General features: G+C 33.9%; 1 protein-coding gene across 3 annotated transcripts; it reads left to right on the forward strand.

Moving 5' to 3' along the window:
• Positions 1-7: 7 nt before the first annotated feature.
• On the forward strand, positions 8-24,249 carry LOC148623306 (cardiolipin synthase (CMP-forming)-like). Of its 3 annotated transcripts, XR_015919412.1 has the most exons (8): positions 8-532; positions 5,075-5,212; positions 7,547-7,673; positions 11,519-11,604; positions 12,619-12,687; positions 19,603-19,691; positions 21,822-21,913; positions 23,026-24,249. XR_015919412.1 is itself a non-coding variant. In XM_088565065.1 (7 exons), the coding sequence occupies exons 1-7, from the start codon at positions 224-226 to the stop codon at positions 23,120-23,122; spliced, it is 918 nt and encodes a 305-aa protein (XP_088421191.1). In that variant the 5' UTR covers positions 12-223; the 3' UTR covers positions 23,123-24,249. The 3 variants fall into 3 exon arrangements, 2 of the variants coding, with proteins under 2 accessions (XP_088421192.1, XP_088421191.1); XM_088565065.1 differs by lacking the exon at positions 19,603-19,691 and having other exon boundaries at positions 12-532; XM_088565066.1 differs by lacking the exons at positions 12,619-12,687; positions 19,603-19,691 and having other exon boundaries at positions 11-532.
• Positions 24,250-24,267: the final 18 nt, after the last annotated feature.

Below are 24,267 nucleotides of genomic sequence, written 5' to 3' on the forward strand. Positions count from 1 at the left end.
AGTGTAAAAGTTGAAGATTACTAAATAATCTAGAATTCATATCCTATTGAGCATTTTTTTCTCTCTCTCTCATAAATTTGATAAAAAATTGTCGTGTATTTTTTATTAAATATCTTTTTATCTCTACGAAGTAAAATATAGATCAAAAAACTTGCAGAAAGTTTTGAAATAGAGGTTATTTTCAATATGTCTGCGCCCATCAGTAAATTTTCAGTTTAAGGGAATGATGCTGGCTAGAATGATTCGTTCTGTTGATCAATCTATTTTACAAATATATAATGCAAACCGATTTCTCAACAATTTATCCTTCAGAAATTTGTTTCAAGCGTGTAGAAATTCCACAAACATGTGCAGGATATGTTGCTACAGATATTTGTTGCAAATTCATAAACCGAATTATCGGAGAAGGCCAAGGGCCACCAAACAGTTTCTTGAAAGACCTGTTGCACCAGTTTTATCTAGTTGCTATTATGCATCAAATTATTCATCGCAATCAGAAGATGTTAACAAAGAACACATAATTAAAAACACTGTAAGTGTAATAACTAATATTCTGAATTTCTGTTAAACAATATAGTGGGTTAACCCATACTCCTACATTACAACGTAAGAGGTTGGAATTCCGATCCTCCATAAGAATGGCACCAAGTCAGAAAATAGCTTGCCAGACAACCTCTAGCATTGCTGGAGTAGGTTAACCTGGTGGTAAAAAGAATATGAGGAGGGTGAAACCTTAAACGCTCCAGAAGAAATATAAATAAAAACACCTTCCATAATATTTGTCAGCTCTGATAAAATACATAATTCTAATATTAGGAAGGTAGTGGGCTTTAGTGTGAGTGAAGTCTGAAGCAAAAGTATCAGGTTCCCTTTTCAACAAATTACACTTCATGCCATTGTATTTGTAGTGCAGAAGTTACACTTTTGTGAACCAGATTAGGTCTGTGTTTGGGTTTTATCAATGGATGTCTATGAAGATCATTATTTTACGGGTTACATAAATTATACCAGTAATACCTGACTTAGGACAATTACCTCCTTTTGTAACATAAAACAACTCTGAGCTTAAATGAGATATAGCTTACCCGAAGTAAGACAAATGGTTTACAATGTATTCATTTTTCTAGCCATAAACATTATATGGAAACAAATTTGAATGCATCTGCACTGGTTTACAATCATGTGAAATGTTTCAAAGAGTAACAGTTGTTGTAACTAAAATGGACAAAATTGACATTTTCCCTAAAATCTAAGACCCCTGGCCCCTGTTTTTCCATACAAAAAAATCCAAATTTGTGATTGCACCAGTTACAGGTTAAACCACTATATATATTTGTATATGTGCACATGTGTATCATGTTGTAACTTGTAAGTGTAAGAGGAGTAAGTAAAAGGTAAGAGAAGCCAATAAAAAGTTATTGCACTTCTTACTCATACAATGTAAGAGGTTGGAATTCCATTTTCTATACTACAACCTCAAGTCAAAATCAAACATTTTATTAGGATAAAACTATACATTTTATGTCTTCCCCCACATCAACATGGTATTATATACACAAAATATTTATTAAAGTTTTACACACAAATTATCTAATATTAAATCATGTATGAATGTACATGAATGAACAAATATTTCTTGAATTTTGTATAGAGACTGGGTTCAATAATTGACATGTGAATCATTTGATAAACCAATGTATAGACATAGATCATTAGTATTTAAAATTAATTTCTATAAAAGTTGCAGTCTTCTTCATCTTTAATCTGATTACATTGCATACATAATCTGTTTTGAGATAGATTTTTTTACTAATACTGTATTACATGTACATCTACCCTTTTCAGTTAAAAAGGAGTGTGAGCTAATTCTCAATTAAGTGAGATCTTTTGAAATGGAGACTGGTAATTTAAAAGAAATGTATTCTTGTAATTTGAATTCTTTGTACATTTTCTCAAAGAAAAATAGCTTATTATCATTTTCTTGTCTAGATTAATGGTCAGGTTTATTCAAAAAATGATTAGAATGTTGCTCAAGTAATTTTTTTGAAATATTATTAACATCAAGAATATTTTCATCTAAATTTAAGTTCCCTAAGGATGAATCTATAAAACTGTACCATGATCTATGTCCTTCATTAAATAATTATCTGTCTACTTCATACATCTCATTAAGAACACAGTTGCATGGAAGCTGTTTCATGTGATCGTAGTAACTCGGAGTTAATTAAATAAATATTTTTATAAAATTCAGTATTGGTTGTCTACCTAAATCACATTTCACAGCTCAATTTGAACTTTTTTAATGAAAACCCAAAATATTTTTACAGAATGTGTTGTGATTTTTTTCTCAAAAGGTAGTTTTGTTTTGATGTCAATATCATTTCAACCTAAAATACTTTGACGCAATGAGAATAGTGCCTTTAGGCTTTGCTTATATAAATATTCTGCCGCATGTTTAAAATTTCAGTTAAAGTAAACAAACATTATACCCTTTCGGTTTTAACAACAATATCATGGGAATTGGTAACATCTCAAGAACAGACTCAGTCAACATTCTTGATATAATTTCTAAACCAATGCATTACAGGAGGTCTCATGGACACAGAGTAAATCCCAATGAACAGAAACATTAAAAAAACAATTCTACAGTTTCAAAACTCATTATAATTTCTAAAAACAATGGGCATCATCAATTCTTAATCAAACTATGTTCAGTACCACTCACTAGATTACATATTATTCTAGAGGACTGTAATAAAATTTTGTTCAGCAGTCCAAAATATAAGCCAGTTCAGATTATAATTGCCTTCATATGTTTCACATTCCCAAAAACTGACCGTCCAGAAAATCACAAAAAGCATTTTCTAAAACTTAAACCTATTAATAAAGGCTTTGATTTCATCAACAGTGTTGGTATATTAAATGATCATACGGAAACTATCCCTGATTATTTTGGTAATACTGAACTCCCTTCTATTTGCTGTATTTATAAAAAGGCAACCCATAAATATGTCTTTGATTATAGTGAGTTATGCAAAGATGTGAACATTAAGGAAAACATGCTAATCTATTGAAATTGAAGTAACTCGGGTTATATTTATTGTCCCATGTTATTACAGGTATTCTGAATGTCGTTAAAGACAGACAGTTGAAAACATTTCTTCAAAAAGGACCTAAGTATCATCCTCCAGCCACTGTCAATTAGAATAAATGTCGTAACATCATCCAGGACTCACTCCATTCATATAAAATCGATAAAACATGAGAAAGTAGACAAGAAAGCATTAGATTCTTTCTTCAAAAGAGTTATGAAAATAGTTGAGATCCAAATAAAAATTTTTAGAAACACTTTACTTCTAAGTAACAACAACTGAATAAAACACAATTGAAGAACTCAGCAATTTGTTTTTGTTCCTGCTGATAAAGCTGCAGATAAATTTATTGTTATTTATCATAAATATTATTTTTTAAATTTACAAAAAGAAATTATGAATTCACCAACATTCCAACTGACCAAATTTTCAGAAAATTAAATTGTACCCATACAAACTTTCCCATATATCATCCAAATCACATTTTTTGGAATTATTGATTGTAACTGGGAATTCTAAAAGAGGAAACTGTCCTCGAAAGTGTAGATCTTTGAAATAAGTTTTTTTTTTTAAATCCTGCTGCAGAATGAATTCATGTTTTCCACATTTGTCAAATATGACAGAATTTCTGTTTTCAAAAGATACATTATGTGTAACCTTTTGGTTTTTTTTAACCTTTAGTATGTGTTCAGTGTATATCAGATTCTTAATTTTCATTTTTAAATGACCATTTTTGGACTTCTCTTTTGAAGCATAGAATTGAATCTTATCCATAAAAAATAATTTTGAAAAATGCAGTTGAATAAAAACTCAGAGAAATATAGGTAATTGTATTTAATTCTGTTGTTTACTATTTCTTATGTCATGGGATTCTGATGTTTCTGAAGTTGCTTGCTTTGATGCTTCAGTATTTTTTGTCAATATTTAACTTATGACCATTTAAAGAAATAAATTTTTTATATAATCTACTTGTATATTCTGTATACTTGCTGATACATTGTTATATAACTTGCAGAAATGAACCCCTCCCTTTTAAAACTATTTTGTCTTCACCCATAAAATCATATCCTAACTTGCATGCATCTTCAATATACTTATTTAAACTATTAAGATTCTACAAATGCTTTTTGTAAACTTAAGTACTATATGGTTAAATGAGTATGTGAGTACTGTACAATTAATTGAGTATATGAGTACTATATGATTAAAATTATTTACCACTTTAACCTTATTATCTTGATTATTAATGTATTTTTTTTTTCAAGAAAAATTCCATTAAATTCTGCTTTTGAGTGTAGACCATAACACTTCCATAATATAAAGTATGTCCAGAACTTTATATATGAAGGATATGTAAAGCATCCTTTACCTATATATCATAAATGTGTTCACAAGAATACATGTAACAATAGCAACATCCCTTCATTTACTATGTACTGGATGAATAATACAAGGATCAAATGAAATACATGTACAGGTAGAAAATTAAAAAAAAAATCAATTTGATTAACAATTACGTGTGCATTAGAATGATAATATATATGTTTGTTGCAAGAAGTGTTTCACAATTATGCTGTAAGTTTGCTTTATCAGTGACAAATAATGTTTTTGTGGTAAGGGGTTGAGAAATGTTTGACAGCTAATGTTTTTGTGGTAAGGGAGAAGCATTACAACAGTGGTAACCTTTTGAGATAATTGATGCATACTGTAAACATACTAATTTTCACATTTTTTGTGAATGGACAGAAAACTGCAAAAAAAAAGTACAAGAGAAATTGATTTTAACACTATATAATGATAATCATTTTTTTGAAACCACAAAAATTGGTAGCTGCAAATATGTTTACTTGACAGAATCTGTGGGAATAAGCAACAAGAAAATTAATACGTTTATAGTATATGAGAGATGTATTTATTGTATTGGTGCACCAGTATCTCTTATCACAATGTGTTTATGGTAATTTGTGTATTTCTAATTTCAGCGAGAAAATGTGGTAACACTTCCTAACATATTAACAACATCAAGAATACTTGTGACACCATTTCTAGGTTATCTAGTTGTTCAGCAGTCTTACCCTTTAGCATTTGGCATTTTTATATTTGCTGGGATAACAGATGCTGTAAGTTACTGATTTTATTTTTCCTTATTTTTTCTTCCATGACAAACATTTTGAAAACACTTTCAGAATTATCTTAAGTTCAAAGTTTTTCAATTAAAAAACCTTTCAAGCTTCTTTTTTAAGATACACACATAGCAAGTAAAAACTCAATTCATTAGAAATAGTATAACACCTGCATCCGTCAGTACTAAGCTCAAGTAAGGACCTGCATCTATCAGTAATAAGACCTATTTAGGACCTGCATCTATAAGTGCTAAGCCCAAGTAAGGACCTGCATCCACCTGTACTTAGCTGTAGTAAGGACCTGCATCCATTAGTACTAAGTTGTAGTAAGGACCAGCATTGCGAATACAGGTCTCTACTCCCATATCATTTAGCCAGGTCTGTACTCTCATGTCAGTGAACTGGATCTGTGCTCCCATATCACTGAACCAGTTCTGTGTTCCCATGTCAGTGAACCTGGTCTGTGATCCCATGTCAGTGGACCAGGTCTGTGCTCCCATAACAGTGGACCAGGTCTGTGCTCCAATGTCAGGGAATCAGTTCTGTGCTCCAATATCCACAATCTGGATTTGTGCTCCCATATCACTATAACAGGTTTGTACTCCATGTCAGTGAACCAGGTCTGCTCCTGTATCACTGAACCAGGTCTGTGCTCCCATGTCAGTGAAACAAGTCTATGCTCCCATATCAGTGAACCAGGTCTGTGCTCCAATGTTAGTGAACCAGATTTGTGCTCCGATGTCAGTAGACCAGGTCTGCACTCAAATATAAGTGAACCAGATCTGTGCTGCCATGTCGGTGAACCAGGTTTGTGCTCTATTGTCAGTGAAGCAGGTTTGTGCACCAATGTGAGTGGACCAGGTTTGTGCTCCCAATTTCATTGAACCAGGTCTGTGCTCCAATGTCAGTGGACCAGGTCTTTCCTCCAATGTCAGTGAACCAAGTCTGTGCCTCCATATGAGTGAACCAGGTCTGTGCTCCAATGTCAGTTGACCAGGTCTGCTTCTATGTCAGTGAACTAGGTGTGCACTCCCATGCCAGTGAATTAGGTTTGTGCTCCTGTGTCAGTGAACCAGGTTTGTGCTCCTATTTTTTGAGAGTCTGAGTTACTCATTATTTTGGGATGTGTGTGTTTGTTTTCCTAGATTTTACTTTCTACTACCTTTCAATTGCAGTCTGGCAAAGCCTGAACTGATTGTAAAGTATTCTAATTTTAGCAAAAGTTCATTACATGAGCATGCCTTTACAATGTTAATAAAAACATTTATAGTATACATTAAAATAACAAATCATTATAGTACATTGAACTTTGTAATTTTCATCCTCTTTTGAAATGTCAGTCAAATCAAAATTAGCCAATCCTATTTCTAGTAGCTTTACTGAAAAAAATAAAAAAATATCAAGGCATAATTTTGAATTTAGACCTTAGAAAAGTGAACAAGAGGCTTCATTTTCCATTTTTTTTAAAGTATAAATTGTAGGTTATCTGCACAGGTCTTACAGACTGAACCCCATGCATCCATAACAGCCTAACTAGCTGATAGCCACTTTTTCATAATAACCAAGGTTTGGTTTGGTTTGGTTTAAGAGGAAATTGTCTCAGTTTTTTAGGAACTAAGAAACAAAAAGTGTTCAAAAATATGTATTTTTCTGCTTTTTGCACAGTAATTTGAGTATAAGTGTAAGGATTAATGTGATATTGTACCACACCTTTCCATATCACATAAGAAATATTTGGATTAAATGATAGGATTGGGGTCTGAACTGTTTAGGAACTAAGGAACCAAAGACAATCTTCCTCTGGAATTAAATTTGTAATTAAGTTTTGGGGTTTACTGGAACCTCACTGTCTGTCAGTCTGTTCATTAACCTGTCCACATTCTTTTGAGATAATTTTTATGAACATAATTATTGTTGGGAAACTTAAAAGGGAGATATTCGAACATAAGGGTTTAACATGTTTTAAAAACCTGATAAGAACAACTCCTCCTAAAACACTTAAGGCATTTGATAGAATTTAATAGGAAGATTGGGCACCATATATAGATGTGGTTCAAGAAATTGAAGATAGAACACAATATAGCAGGAGACTGGAACATTTTGGTTACCATTTAAAACTCTTTATCATAACCTACATTACATCTGCTTCAGTACAGAACATTCAATCAAAACACCAAAGTTCACCTTAGTTTTGAGTTTTACACAATAAGACCAGGTCAGTTTTGATTATGAAACCTTGCATCTAAATATAACTGTGAAGAACAGCCTAAGACAAATCTTAAAAATAACTTTGAATATATTTTCAAAAGAAAAATGCACTTTTGTTTTCAGTTAGATGGATATATTGCCAGAAAATGGAATCAAAAAACAGCATTGGGATCAGCTCTAGATCCCTTAGCTGACAAACTGTTGGTCAGTGTTATGACTGTAACTCTAACCATGTCACAGTTAATTCCAGGTAAGTTATATAGGTTACAGACCACCAATTCAACCAATGAGCATTCGGAACGTACGCAAAAATAGTCCTACGCAGAAATTACCCCTGTTCCTCATAGTGCTGTGAAAAAAGTTCTCATCTTATTTAAAAAATTTAAACAGTTTCTGAAAGGAAAAACATTTCTGTACATTTTATAGGTGCATTTTGCTTCTTGTGATGTGAAGCCTAATCTCCATAATGATTTTTAAATATACCGCTATCTTGTGAAAACACTGGGATTTCCCATGCTATTTATAGACCCTTCACTTCCGGTGACCAGTACTGCACTGCAAGTCTGCTAACCCCACATGCCATTCTGAGGATTGTGAGCTGACATATGTAGAATCATGCTGATATATAGTCCTCTGCAGGTTAAAGTTAAGGTAAAGTCCAGAGAAGCCATTGAATATTGTGAAATTAGCATAGAAGCCTATGGGAAGTGGAATTAGTGGTTTTTAGCCTATAGGTATCTCATCAATTAATACATGTATGTTGACTTTCATTTGAACATCACAAAATTAGTTACTGTTTTGGTGCAGTTGATACATTATACATGTGCAAAGATGGATCCATGGGGTGTCACATGGTGCCTGTTACACCCCATAGGTTTGACTAGTATAGGTTTACAAACTGTTGTGAACGGTACCCTTTTTGTGTAGTCCATTATTACATTCAAATTTTGCATAGTGATTCTGTACATTAAAATGTGCACTTTTCATTATGGAGAACTTTTTTATCTTTTATTTATGAACAGTACCTACTTTGTGTAATCTGTAACTGAGCTAAAGGATTTTGATTTTTGTGAAATATTACGGAAATTGTTGATAGTTACACTGTCATTTTACTCAGAAATATATGGATCATGGCTTGTCCGCCTATCTCCTCGTAAAGTTTTTGAACTACATCTAAAATATTTTACAGGATATTTCTACACATGATGAAGGTGTGTAGGGCCAAAGGAATTTGATTGGTAAATATTGCAGAAATTGGTGATAGTTACACTTAGTCATTTTACTCAGAAACAGGACTATATGGCTTGTCCGGTTATCTCCTTGTACAGTTTTTGAACTACATCTAAAATATTTTACAGGATATTATACACATGATGAAGGTGTGCAGGGTCAAAAGGTTTTGATTTTTGTGAAATATTACGGAAATTGGTGAAAGTTAGACTTAGTCATTTTCATCAGAAATAGGGCTATATGGCTTGTATGGCTATCTTCATCTAAAATATTTTTTGCAGGATGTTTCTACACATAATGATGGTGTGCAAGGTCAAAGGATCTTGATTTTCATGAAATATTAAGGAACTTGGTGATAGTTAGACTTTGTTATTTTTGTCAGAAATATATCCTAAGCAACAAAGTTAGGGATTTGTTATGGGGGTATTTACATTTTTATGTGTCCATTAATACGTCCATCGGTCCCCTTTTTTCTCATCACAACTAGTCTGACACTACCAAACATAATTTCATGACACTATGTAGCCAGGATACAATATGTAGATTTGCATATATGTAGGAATTTCTGATCCCCAAATTGATCCCCAGACCATAAGTAACACAAGTCTTGGAAGGATTTTTGAATCTGCAAACCCTGTCTTCATACATAAATAAATATGTTACTACTTTGGCAAATCTAGCGAGCAGAGGCATCATTAGTGTCTTACAGACACATTTGACTTACTAAAAATAAAATCACTACTAACAAATGAGGGGGGGGGGGGCTCCTGTGATAAACAGGCCTTTTAGTTCTAGTTACTTTTTTTTAGCATGCTTAACATAGCATTTTTTCAACATTTTATGCTTTCATCAGGACATTACATGTGGAAATTTGTAACACACACTGCAGTTTTTTTCTCTTGTTTATTGTTTATATACATATTGAAGACACATATGTGGTGACAAATATGTGACAGTGACACAGGTCCAGACATGTATGGGTCTTGTTTATTCAAATTTCTGTTTAATTCATAACCGCTTAATGTCACATTATAAGCTGAATAATAGCAAGTAAATTTAGACAATTTGATATGATATTAACAAAATCAATCTTGAAAAATCTTTATTTACCAAACTTTCTAATGAAATTTAAGAAAATGTTGCATTGTTTCTTAATTCAATCTTTATAACAATTTCGTAATTCCAACAAAGGTCACAAATCAGAAGTACATACATGTTCTAACAGATCAAAATATACAATGTACTACAGAATTACAAATATTGCACCAACAAAATCATTTCCACATCAGTGGAGCTTTTTTAAATGATTGGCCTCATGAAACCAATGTCATTGCTCTGCATTTTAACTCTAGATATGGTAATTTATTACTCCACTTTTACAATTCTCAAAAAAGAAATCAATCCTTTAGTTGATGAACTAGCCCAAGAGGGATAGGTAGTTACATTTCTGGCAAAATGAATTAAAACAGTACCAAAGACAGCATTGGCAGCTATAAGTATTGTCTCAAGCTTGACAACCTGAACATTTAATTGATTTTGAAAATTGTTTTAACTCCGTTAGTCACAAGATGTGAATATTACTCAAATAGTGTACTGAAAACATATCTGCAATAATGGGTCTGGGTAGGTTGAACAGTTTAGCACTAAAACATATCTGTATGCAATAATGGGTTATGGTAGGTTGAACGGTCTAGCACAAAAACATGTATGCAACAATGGGTCAGGGAAGGTAGAACAGTCTAGCACTAAAACATATCTGCAACAATGGGTCAAGGTAGGTTGAACGGTCTAGCACAAAAACATGTATGCAACAATGGGTCAGGGTAGGTTGAATGGTCTAGCACTAAAACATATCTGCAACAATGGGTCAGGGTAGGTAGAACGGTCTAGCACTAAAACATATCTGCAACAATGGGTCAGGGTAGGTAGAACGGTCTAGCACCAAAACATATGTGCAACAATGGGTCAGGGTAGGTAGAACAGTCTAGCACTAAAACATATCTGCAACAATGGGTCAGGGTAGGTAGAACGGTCTAGCACTAAAACATATCTGCAACAATGGGTCAGGGTAGGTAGAATGGTCTAGCACTAAAACAAATCTGCAACAATTGGTCTGGGTAGGTTGAATGGACTAGCACTAAGCATATCTGCAACAACGGGTCAGGGTAGGTTGAATGATCTAGCACTAAAACAAATCTTGATGCAACAATGGGTCAGGGTAGATTGAACGGTCTGGCACTAAAACATACCTGTATGCAACAATGGGTCAGGATAGGTTGAACGGTCTGGTACTAAAACATATCTGCAACAATGGGTCAGGGTAGGTTGAACGGTCTAGCACTAAAACATATCTGCAACAATGGGTCAGGGTAGGTTGAACGGTCTAGCACTAAAACATATCTTCAACAATGGGTCAGGGTAGGTTGAACGGTCTAGCACTAAAACATATCTGCAACAATGGGTCAGGGTAGGTTGAACGGTCTAGCACTAAAACATATCTTCAACAATGGGTCAGGGTAGGTTGAACGGTCTAGCACTAAAACATATCTTCAACAATGGGTCAGGGTAGGTTGAACAGTATAGCACTAAAACACATCTGCAACAATGGGTCTGGGTAGGTTGAATGAACTAGCACAGCATATCTGCAACAACAGGTCAGGGTAGGTTGAATGGTCTAGCACTAAAACAAATCTCGATGCAATAATGGCTCTTCTTTTATAAAAAAAATCCCAATTTTCAGTTATATAAAACAAAAAAACACATTGTTTTATTATTTTTAGTTAGCATGCTTTGTATTGACACTCTTTATGACACTTTTTTTATATTAATTTTCGGTTGAATTAACTGCCTGTATTTTTTCAACAGGGCCTTTAGCAGTGATCATACTGGGAAGAGACATGTTATTGATACTAGCTTCAGTGAAGCTACGATATACATCATTACCTCCTCCTGTAAGTTATGATTTACACAAATACCTCCTCCTGTAAGTTACGATAAACACCATTACCTCCCCCTGTGAGTTATGATATACATAATCACCTCTTCATGTAAGTTATGATGAACATCATTACCTCCTCCTGTGAGTAATGATGAACATCAGCACCTCTTCATGTAAGTTATGATAAACATCAATACCTCCTCCTGTAAGTTACCTTATACATCATTACCTCCTCCTATGAGTTATGATGTATATAATTACCTCCTATTGTAAGTTATGATATTCTTCAATTCCTCCTCCTGTAATTTATGATATTCTTCAATACATCCTCCTGTAAGTTATGATATACATCAATACCTCCTCTGGTAAGTTATGTTATATATCATTACCTCCACCTGTGAGTTATGATATACATCATTACCTCCTCCTGTTAGTTTGGTATAATACATGTATTGCTGCTCGGACGTTAAACCCCAACAATCAATCAATAGTTTGGTATATACATTATGATAAACATCAATACCCCCTCCTGTAAGTTATGATATACACTTTCACATTTCTGCTGTAAGACCATATGATATGACATAGGGGGATCAAAACCAACACTTCTCTGGTTTCCAGGCTTTAACTTTAATTAACAGTTTATGGATCTATATGAAAATGCACTCCTAGGTTACATACTGGAAAAAGTATGGATTAAAAGGGTAATGGTCTTCAAGGGCCAAAGTGGAGTTAGAAATAAAAAAAAATGCTTTGTATAAATTGCATATTTAAATTGTACATTGGACAGATCAGAAAACTTTCAAACATTTAATCACAATCCTATATGAATACTGTCAAACATTTATACACAATCCTATATGAATACTGTCAAACATTTATACACAATCCTGTATGAAGTTTTAATATTGTGTTCATACTTATCCCCACTGTTCTGATTTCAAGCTTCTGAGTTGATTCAAGCTGTGTCCTGTGAATCCTTTTTTTCATGATTATGATATTGACAGATGCTACACTTGCATTTTAGAAGACATTTGCCAGCTTCTGTGATATAGGTAATGTTACAGTCAAACTTCATCCATCTAATATAAGTAAGGTAAGTCATGCAATCTATCATTTTTATGACTACAACAAAACAAATGCCATAGTATGGCACTGTTGACGTTGGCATCGTCCCAATTGTCTGTTGTTTGTGAAAAATTTGGTTTCTGTATAATAATTGAGTAAAAAAATATTGATCTCTTTGAAAATGTAATATAAATTGAAGGCTGGGATTGATTTTGGGGGTTGTGGCCCAAACCAGTTAGGAATTATAGGGGCCTGAAACAGGCATGTTTTAGTTTAATAAAAAGTAAAAGAGTTTCATTGAAATTGTATCACAAGGTGTCACATCATAAATGGAAGGCTAGGATTTATTTTGGGCTTGTGACTTGAACAATCAAGGAAAGAGGAAACAAAAAGGGGCCTGAAAGAACTATTATCCTGAATGATAACTTCAGTTTATGGATCTCTTCAAATTCTACCACAATCTGCCACACTCTCAACAATAAGGGACAAATAGGGGCCACTTTGATTCTGGTTAAATGTGTACCAGTCAATTTCGATGCTGTATCAAGAATGAATTGTATGTCCATACTTTCCCCGGACTTTTCAGGTTACAAATATAATTATTGTCAGAGACTCCACCAGGAGAGAATCTTACTTATCCTTCCTGCTTGTCCTCTTTATGTTGCCCATTCCCTCTTGCTTCTATGCCAGTTTATTCACCCTCTGTTGGATGTTAAACTTTTTTGCAACTCGACCTAAACCACCAAAGAGATAACAACATATGTAGATGTGCATGAAGGAATAAAATTATTGTCAAATTGCTTCAAACGAAGACAATTTAACTTAAGAGTTTAATAGTTAATAGTTAACTTCATTTGAAAATGAAGGTAATTCTCTCTGTTAGCTTGCTTGAAGTATTTTTATATGCTTTTACTAAGGTACAGAATATTACAATATATTTATATTTCAATGTTCATTTATTTGAAAAACAATTCTGTCTTCTTTGTGTTGCACATTCCTCCTGTTTCTATGTCCTCTTTATGTTGCACTCCTTCCTGTTTCTATGTCCTCTTTATGTTGCACATTCCTCCTGTTTCTTTGGCCTCTTTATGTTGCACACTCCTTCCTGTTTCTTTGGCCTCTTTATGTTGCACATTCCTCCTGTTTCTTTGGCCTCTTTATGTTGCACATTCCCTCCTGTTTCTTTGGCCTCTTTATGTTGCACATTCCTCCTGTTTCTATGTCCTCTTTATGTTGCACATTCCCTCCTGTTTCTATGTCCTCTTTATGTTGCACATTCCTCCTGTTTCTTTGGCCTCTTTATGTTGCACATTCCCTCCTGTTTCTTTGGCCTCTTTATGTTGCACATTCCTCCTGTTTCTATGTCCTCTTTATGTTGCACATTCCTCCTGTTTCTTTGGCCTCTTTATGTTGCACATTCCCTCCTGTTTCTTTGGCCTCTTTATGTTGCACATTCCCTCCTGTTTCTATGTCCTCTTTATGTTGCATTCCCTCCTGTTTCTATGTCCTCTTTATGTTGCACACTCCTTCCTGTTTCTTTGGCCTCTTTATGTTGCACATTCCCTCCTGTTTCATTGGCCTCTTTATGTTGCACATTCCCTCCTGTTTCTCTGGCCTCTTTATGTTGCTCATTCCTCCTGTTTCTATGTCCTCTTTATGTTGCACTCCCTACTGTTTCTATGTCCTCTTTATGTTGCATTCCCTCCTGTTTCTTTGGCCTCTTTATGTTGCACATTTCCTCCTGTTTCTTTGGCCTCTTTATGTTGCATTCCCTCCTGTTTCTATGTCCTCTTTATGTTGCACTCCCTCCTGTTTCTATGTCCTCTTTATGTTGCACATTCCTCCTGTTTCTATGTCCTCTTTGTGTTGCACATTCCCTCCTGTTTCTACGTCCTCTTTAGGGTGCACTATACAGTTACATTAAGGCGCACTGTTTCGCACATCAAGTTACCCCGGTCAAATTTTGTAAAACTTAAAATTAAAAGTTGAAATTTGGTGGATATATTGTTTAAATGTAGTTAAGCATTTATACATTGAGAGATGTAATATACGTAATGGTAAACAGGTGTAATTTAAAGGAAGACTGGTATCCGGAACGTTTCAGTCCCCTGCCGTATTAGGTTCTCTCCTCAGCATCAGATGGCTGATTTTCAAAATACCTTATTTTGCACGAACTTTTGGAACTAAAATTGTGAGAGAATGAATCGAAAAGGGTCTTATTATTTTTACCCTTTTTCCAACTACTCCATGCATGCTTTCATCCTGTGGTAGTGTCTAAGTGCCCGATATTTTATAAAACCTAGTAATTGGCTGTTAGTTTTAGAAAGGCACCCCTGATTTGTACTAAAACTCAGTAATATTTTTTCAGTATGTTACCATGGCTACAAGATTTTATAAGAATAATCACTAAATTACTTATAAATGACTTGAACCTCCACACACCAAGGATTTCAAAAATATGCACTTTTTTTATGACAAAACACTAGAAATTTCTGTGTGGACTGCCTCAAAACAGCTTTATTTCAACAAAATGAGACCAAATATTCAGAAATGACCTAACTGTATTGTACTACCTTATGTTGCACATTCCCTTCTGTATCTATGTCCTCTTTGTGTTGCACATTTTCTCCTCTTCCTATGTCCTCTTTATGTTGCACACTCCTTCCTGTTTCTATGTCCTCTTTGTGTTACACATTCCCTCCTGTTTCTATGTCCTCTATGTTGCACACTCCTTCCTGTTTCTCTGGCCTCTTTATGTTGCACATTCCGTCCTGTTTCTATGTCCTTTGTGTGTTGCACATTCTCTCCTGTTTCTATATCCTCTTTATGTTGCACTCCTCCATGTTTCTATGTCTTCTTTGTGTTGCACATTCTATCCTGTTTCTATGTCCTCTTTATGTTGCACTCCCTCCTGTTTCTCAGGCCTCTTTATGTTGCCTATTCCCTTCTGTTTCCATGTCCTATTTATGTTGCACTTCTCCATGTTTCTATGTCTTCTTTGTGTTGCACATTCTCTCCTGTTTCTATGTCCTCTTTATGTTGCACTCCCTCCTGTTTCTATGGCCTCTTTATGTTGCACATTCCCTCCTGTTTCTCTGGCCTCTTTATGTTGCACTCCTTCCTGTTTTCTGGCCTAATTATGTTGCACATTCCCTCCTGTTTCTATGTCCTCTTTGTGTTGCACATCCCCTCCTGTTTCTCTAGCCTCTTTGTGTTGCACATTTCCTCCTGTTTCTATGTCCGTTTATTCACCATCTGTTGTACGTTATTAACAATTTTAGATATTAATTAGGAAATCTTTAAGTTGATCGTAAGTAATGACGTCACAACCTAAAATAGCATTGTTACGTCATAATTTACGATCAATTTCACACTTACGACTTTTTGTGAAACCGACACCTGGGGATTCTGGTTTAAAGTATGAAAAAATAGAAATGTACAGCGTTTAAACTAAAACTACAAGATAGTTGTATTAGCCCTGTTCTAACCTAATAAACAGTCTTTGTCATTATTTCATTCTTGATATTTCTTGTCTTTACATCTTCTTTAATTTTCTTGGAGATGATCATTATCCATTACTTTAGGTCTTTAGTACATAATATAAAATTGGTAGATGTGGTATGGTTGCCAATGACACAGTCATCCGCCAAATGTCAAGCAGCGAACAATTAAACTTCTAAAGGTCACCACATGGTCACCATTGATGGTCAAAACCCATACTATAGAGCAAGCTGTAAACACAGGGACTTGAAGTCACGAGTTAGGCAGATTTAGTACTAAATGCTGTTTAAACTTTTTTTTAAATTTCACTATCCATGGCCATAAACTAAATACCATGGATTTTTAGTGTATGGCCATGGATAATAAAAATAAAGCCCCTTCACTAAATCTTTAACTGTCATATGTTATTTTATAGATATATAAATACCATGTGGAAGATTTGAAATATTTTATATAAACAAAAAATACTAACCATATGAATATTTCAAATAATCGATATGTTTTTTACATGTTTCAAGGAATAACACAAAAAAAATTGTGAAAAAGAAGTAGTCAAAACCAAAAATATCAAAATCCATTATTGATGCACTCTACCCCAAAGAACTTGTGATAAAGGATACTACAGATACTGTCAGCCTCATATCTTGACCTACACTTAGAGATCGATGGTAGAGGAAAATTATCGACCAAACTTCACGACAGACGTGATGACTTTTCATTCAGAATTGTCCTTTCGTTTCACCTGTAGCAACATCCCTTCAGCAGCTGCCTATGGAGTTTTCATATCACAACTCGTACGTTATGCCAGAGCTTGCCGAAACTAAGCAGATTGTATGTATCACGCTAGAACTTTAACAAATAGGCTTCTGGAACAGGGTTATGTTGCTACAAGATTGAAGTCATCACTACAAAAGCCTTATGGTCGTCATCATGAACTCGTGGATCGTTACGATGTATCCATCTGCACCGTGAAAACTTATTTGTTCAATGTGTCATAGTTTTCCTTTCCTCTTTCTTCTACCCCGGACTTGACTTTGTATGAGCAACTCGGCGGGTGTTTCTTGAAAAGCAGAGGACGCTTACTCTACCGGTGCACTTGGTCCATGCTCCCAGGTTTTTAGTGGAGTCCAAGTTGCTTATTTACTTTTCTAACTTTGTATGTATTATTTAGTTACTTTATGTTCTTTGTTGTATTTGTCTGTTTCCATGTGATGTCTTACTTTTTGTCCCTGGATTATTTTCTTTTTATTTCCGCTAGAATCTTGGTTCCCTTAATTACTCTTTCAGAGTATGTCAAAGAAGCTACATTATTTTAGCCTCATCTTCAAGGACCGAAGCCTCAGTGTCTTAGGGGTTTCGAATTTATTGTTATGGCAAATTATTTCTTATTCTAATGTGATGTCAAAGAAGGTTTTGATAACACTGGACTAAACATTTAATGTTTAAATCAGATTCAAAACTTTGTCAATAATTGCCTCGACTATTAGAACATTCTGTATGGCAAGCAAGATGGACAAAAATGAGCATTTTCTAATATTAAAAAAAATCATTTTCTATTATAACAAATTAGATTTCTTTTATCACAAAACACTTTTTTAATATTAAAAAATCATTTTTTTAATATCAAAAATTCAATTGAATTTCTAATATTAAAAAACTACCTTTGAATATGAGAAATTGATTTACTAATAATAGAAAATGGATTTGTATATTCAATGACGATTTTTTAATATTAGAAAATCATTTTGTAATATTAAAAAGTGTGACTGATTTTCTAATATTACAAATTCAATTTGTAGTATAACAAAATGTGTGATATTTTATACTATTACTAAATCAGGCATTTATAATATTAGAAAATGATTTTGCAATATCAGAAAATGAATTTGTAATATTAGAAAATAAGTGTTTTCTAATAATAAAAAATGATTTTTTTTTAATATTACAAATTAGATTTTTAATATCACCACTTTTTTAATATTAAAAATTCAATTGAATTTCTAATGTTAAAAAACGATTAATATAAGAAATTGATTTTGTAATATTAGAAAATGGATTTGTCGTATTCAGTTGCGATTTTTTAATATTAGAAAATCATTTTGCAATATTAAAAAATGTGACTGATTTTCTAATATTACAAATTCATCTTCCAATATGTGTGATATTTTATAATATTACTAAAACAGGACTTTGTAATATTAGAAAACGAATTTTTAATATTGCAAAATGAATTTCTAATATTAAAAAATCGTTTCTAATATTAAAATAATGATTTTGTAATATTAAAAATTCATTTTCTAATATTACGAAATATTGATTTTTGTCCACTTTGGCTTGCCGTAATGCTACATAGAACTGATGTGTGGATATTTTTTTTTTTTTTTTTTTTTTTTTTTTTTGTTGATCCGTTTACAAACATGGCTGCCGTTACTAAAATAGAACATTAGAATCAGACAGCAGTTTTTTTTTACGCCTGCAAAAAAATTGCGGTTGTATAATGGTATTAGACTAAGAAAACTTCGGATTCGGCATGTGTATAACATTAAATATAAGTTCTAGTGAGCTTTTAACTGAATGTATAACAGACATGATAACATTTAATACAAGAGACAATGCATGCAAACACTAAGACATATTTAGGACATATAGCTAAGCATAACAAACAAAACATATAATTTGTATTTAATGACGACGGGCATCCAGGTGACAATGCCTTGCTAGATTTTCACCATCATCCAAAGTCACCATCAATACACATGCAAGAAATGGCTATTTAATTATAATATTTTTACTAAAAATTCAAAACATGAAAAATATATTCCCGGGTCAGACTCGAACCTGCAGTGTACGACTGTAAATACAGTTAGTCTATGGACTCCACGTGATAATCATCGTCGTAATAAGCTAAACAACGTTACTGTTTCAGTGTTTTATATTTTTAGCAAAAAAAAATGTTACTTTTTCACCTAAAAGCACATTACCAGTCATCTTGTGCTCATAGAAATAGTGTTTTTCTTAAATCACACCACGTAAAAAATCATACACTGTGGTGGTTGTAGATGTGCTTCTATGGGACTTCCCGACAAAAATGTTCTCTTTATACCAAAAAATGTCGAAAATACATTTCCAACTATTTTTGTTGCAACATTTTGTACTTTTCAACCATCCAAATTTTCACAAATTTGCATTTTTTGGACCAGTAAGAGTTTTTTACTAAAGACTCCTATGTAAATTCGAGACGCGTGGACACTTTTTGAAATTGGCCCCATTTATGGTAAGAATTCTGAGGGAAATGCCCCAGGCCCTTTTCGTGTGAATCTGTGAAGCCATGAAGGGGTTAGTGTCCCTTTCCGCTGTTTTTATTGTTATTTCTTTCAAAAATCTTCTCCTCTGACACTACTGGACTAATTTGTACCAAATGTTGTTTGAATGTTCCTTATAGGGTATTCTGCATAGTACTGATGTGGAGATTTTTTATCCTGTGAAACTACTGGACAGAATTCAATGAAAGTTTATATGGTTGTTCCATAGGTATGATCGTTAGGAATTACAAGGCGGCTTTTACAAAAAAAATAGAATGTGCTCATTAAGCAAGATGAGCGATTCGGGCTCTTTGGAGCCTCTAGTTGTGCATGGTCATAATTTCCAATTTCCAATTTGACAACCCCTATAATCCCTATATGATTACCTGAAAATGACATTTTCCCTATTTTAGGAATATAAATTCCAATAAATTTATTAAAAATTCATTTTCATTTTTGTTTAGACTCACTTCACACGCTTAGATACATGTAGTTTCTGCTTTATTACACTGCAAAAAAAATGCGGTCACATAATGTTATGGAGCAGTTGTCGTCTGCGTCCTCGTCGTTTGGGGACACTGTTTCCGTGTGATAACTTTAGTTGGGGTTGACCTATTGTTTTGAAATTTTGATATGATTTTTTTAATTACTAAAGGAAGGTTCATATTTGATTTGGACTTTGTTGCCCCCACCATTTTAGAAAAAGAGGACAAGAATGTGTGAAAATATGTGTTTTAATTAAACCTATGCATGTAGAATGTTAAGGTTTTTTTTTCAATTTTAATTATTTTTTATTGTGTTCCTTCTTTAATTCTGCTAAACAAATATGTGTGCAATGCATATGCGTTTTGGACCGTTTTAAGTTATAGGGCGTCAAAGTTGGGCAACACCCAATCACTTCAACGTTTTAGACGAGTTGCAACGAAGTTGAAGTAGGCTATTGGTTTAATTGGTGATGGCGGGCGCGCGGGCATGCGTCAACATTGGTTTCCGGACAATAACTGGAAATATTTAAATCCGACTCAAACTAAACTTTGGGACATTGTTACATACCAGGTAATTGAGACCGCTATAGATTTTGGGGGAATTTCGCAGGCGCGTAGCTGCCGTTAGTCAAAAAAGCTTTTGCCTGCACTTAATTTTGCCATTTTTTTTTTGGATAAAATACATCCAGGAGAGGCATAAATGATGCTCTAAAACGCTATCTCCGCGGAGCTGGGGAGGGGGGGGGCTTCGCCCCTGGACCTGCTGGGGGCCTTAAATGGCCCCCAGACCCCCTGCCGTAATTTTGTCTACACTTCAATTTGGCCTCAGCTACGCGCCTGTTTTGTTTAGGGTCAAGGTCACAGCGGCCAAAAAGTTTTTCACGTAAAATTGAGTTTCCGGACGATAACTCAAAAAGTTTACATCTGATTCATACCAAACTGTGGGATATTGTTGCATCCCAGGTAAATGAAAACTTTATTGGTTTTGAGGGAATTCGTTTGCGTTAAGGTAACAGTTGTCAAAAAAAAATTTTCGGTAAAGCTAAGTTTCTGGAGGATAACTCCAAATGTTTGCATTCGATTCAAATGGAACTTCGGGATATTGTTACATACCAGGTAAGTGAGAGCCCTATTGGTTTAAAATATCTAAAATATTTCTTTGTATAAAATGGGGACGCAACTCGGCTTATGCACCCGGGGACATTTTGATTTTTTAATTTTTGGTTTGATTTCAAATTTTTATTGTATACTGTGTTTTTCAATCAGATTTCAGATATCTTTTACGGTTTTCGAGTGATAGTGGGTCAAAGGGGCCACACCGAAAAAATCGGGTTTTTTTTAATTTTTGGTCTGACTTCGAACTTTTGTGTAATATAGTGTCCAAACCATTTGTTGTGTCCAAAATGAATTGTGTCCTTATCTTAAGTTTGTGAAAAACTTATTTTGTGTCCACACTTGTCCCAATTGTTCAGGGTTCGACCAATGCGGTCGTATCATACTGCGCTCGGCGAAGCTTTTTATTGAACATCGGAACATGTTCACCCCACCCACAAACCCAAATTGTTTTTACTTTTTACCATTTCATTGCATTTACAAAATTCATGGTGGTACCTGGTACGGAATAATTCAATTCTTGTCGAAATGGGTATGTTTTAATAAGATTATTAAATTTTAAGGAAAAAGCCTTATCGTTGCCCTATACATTTTCCTGAATGCTCTTTTTTGGAAGAAATTGTGCCCTATATAAAGCCTTTTTTCAGAAGGCTTGTTCATGTTACTGATTATGAGTTTGGGTATTATTATTACAACAACCAATGACAGCTTTGAGCAAGCTTAGCTTTAAAAAAGATAACTTCATTTCTTTTTCTTTTCAGTTTAACACATTTTTACAGATAACGTTGATTGCATCATCTTTAGCAGCTCCAGTGTTTGGCTTTGTTGATCACATTGCCTTGCAGACTTTATGGTGAGTTATTTTTACACAAATTACCAACACTACACTTGTTATGATTTATATGTATGTAAAACAATGTTCTCATATCCAACTCCTTTATTCAAGTATAGGTCTTATTCATTTAATAGAAACGTTCAAGCAGTTAAGGTTATATTTCAACTCCCTGTAAAGTATCTTTTGCACTAGATATGATATTTTCTATTACATATGTTATTAATAATTGATTTTCATACCTACGAGGGGAACATCGTCCTGATTTCCGGGCTTTAGGGACCATGAATATTCTCCTGGTTTCCGGGCATTAATGTTAATGTTTAGGCTTGATAAGCAGATCTATATGATGAAAGATTTACGGAAATGAAGATCAGCCTTAGCGTTTTTCAGTTGTCTCATTTCCTATGCTCGTTTCTAGCTAAATTCTAGGGTTTTTTCTGCATGGGAAAAAAATACCATTGTACATGTACATGATGTCTTTGAACACACTCAGACTGTTTGAGAAACTTGAAATATATATTGTGTCAAACATTTACCGGTAATTGCAATCAAAATATATTTCTTGATCATACTTGAAGGTTGTGTGTCTATGCATGGTTTGACCAGAGTCGTCTATCGACCTTCACCCCTGCAACACTTTTGTTTGATTTTAACCACAGTTACAAAGAAGGTTCCAAAATTATACTTTGTTTGATTTCATTGATAGTAGAATTTTTGGAATTTGTCTAAACATGTAATCTGAAACCAGTCATGTATTTAAAGTAATACTTCAATTTTGGATGACAAAAAGATTTGGATTTAACTGCGGCAAAACACTGCATTTTGATTATCTTTATTGCGAAAAAGTGAGCATTAGGGTCAGGTGTTTTTTTTTTGAAAATATGACTTTGATGATTGCCAAATATTACATGATCAAACCATGTAACTTAAGTCTTAACTCAGTCGCACAAGAATTGCTGATTTACATTCCTTCACTGAAATTTACAGTATACCTTGCCAATACTTCGAAAGGGGAGTGCCAAGCCCCCAATGTTCAGCATTTGACATCTTGAGTTGTATCAAGATGCCAGGATACGTAGGGTGCAGTGCATTTGATTGATTATCATGATTACCATTTTTTTTTATTTTAGGTACACGACGGGTACAACTACAATTCTGTCTGGTATTGGTTATTATTTAAATAAAGATCAGAGTGTTGAAATACTACATAAAAACAGAAGTCCTTGATCAATTTGATGACTTATTTTCATTTTGGCGACTAACTTTTATTTAAATATATAAAAAAAAGTGTTTGAAATTGCAAAACTTTACGTTTTAATAAGGCCAGAGCGACGGCGACTTTCCTCTTTGTGAAGGTGGTCTTGCTCAGCAAAAAATGACGTTATTGGATATTTTTATAAATTAGTTATCGTTTTTTCGATTTTTTTATACCTTTGGCTTAATACACTTCACTGACTTCGAGTTATTATTGGGTGCGTCAAAATAATCCTTTCTGTTCATCGCATGGATTTTGACTGATACTGACACATTGTTACTGATATTGACTGATACTGACACACTGTCACTGTTTGGTGTAAAGGAAAAATGCACCTATCATGATGATAAAATCAAGGAACATACGATATACAACTTGTAAAGATTACAGGTATTAAAAAAAGAGAAATTGAAAGCAGTTCGGAAAGTGTGGAAAGCAGATAACCATTTTCAAATACCTTTGGAGACTGAAATATGGTATTTTTTACCAACTAGGAAAATAAACTAAAAACTGGAATTTGAAGCTTGTTGTGGAGATGAAGATGAAATGAAGATGGCGCAATACATAAAAACCCAGTTAAAAGCAATTAGAAAGGAAAATAAGAACATTAAATCATGCTTAGTCGTTAGGAACTACAAAATGAGATACAAAAAGAGAAGCCTAAACAAGACAGATTGAGCATGTGCAGTTATAGTAAAACAATAAATCTGTTGATGAGGAACAAGGAAATAAGTCAAAAACACCGGGAAGTTCGAGTTATTCTTAGGAGAAAAAAAGATATTGACAATGATGGTCTGAGGTCATATAACATTTGAAAGTACAACGTGCTGTCATCGCCAGAGCCAGACAGCTACAGTGACAGTATCAGTTCTTTAAAATCACTCACTAGTTTGAAATGTACAATGCATTAAATTTTTCGGACTCTTCTTATGATTTTAGTGATAGTTTTAGAGGAGGAGATAGAAAGGTAAAGAAGTTCAACAGGTATAAGCAAAGATCAGGGTTGTCGGTAATGTCAAGACAAGAAGCAGTATTTCCACAAGAGTGTTCGCAATTGAAGTCATATTTGGAATATTCAAATAAATCTTTCAGATTTGAAGACTTTACTTTTCGTCAG

Source organism: Perna viridis, chromosome 2, assembly GCF_037379345.1.
Source record: "Perna viridis isolate PV_CMFRI_1.1 ecotype Kerala chromosome 2, ASM3737934v1, whole genome shotgun sequence".
Taxonomy (NCBI): Eukaryota; Metazoa; Mollusca; class Bivalvia; order Mytilida; family Mytilidae; genus Perna; species Perna viridis.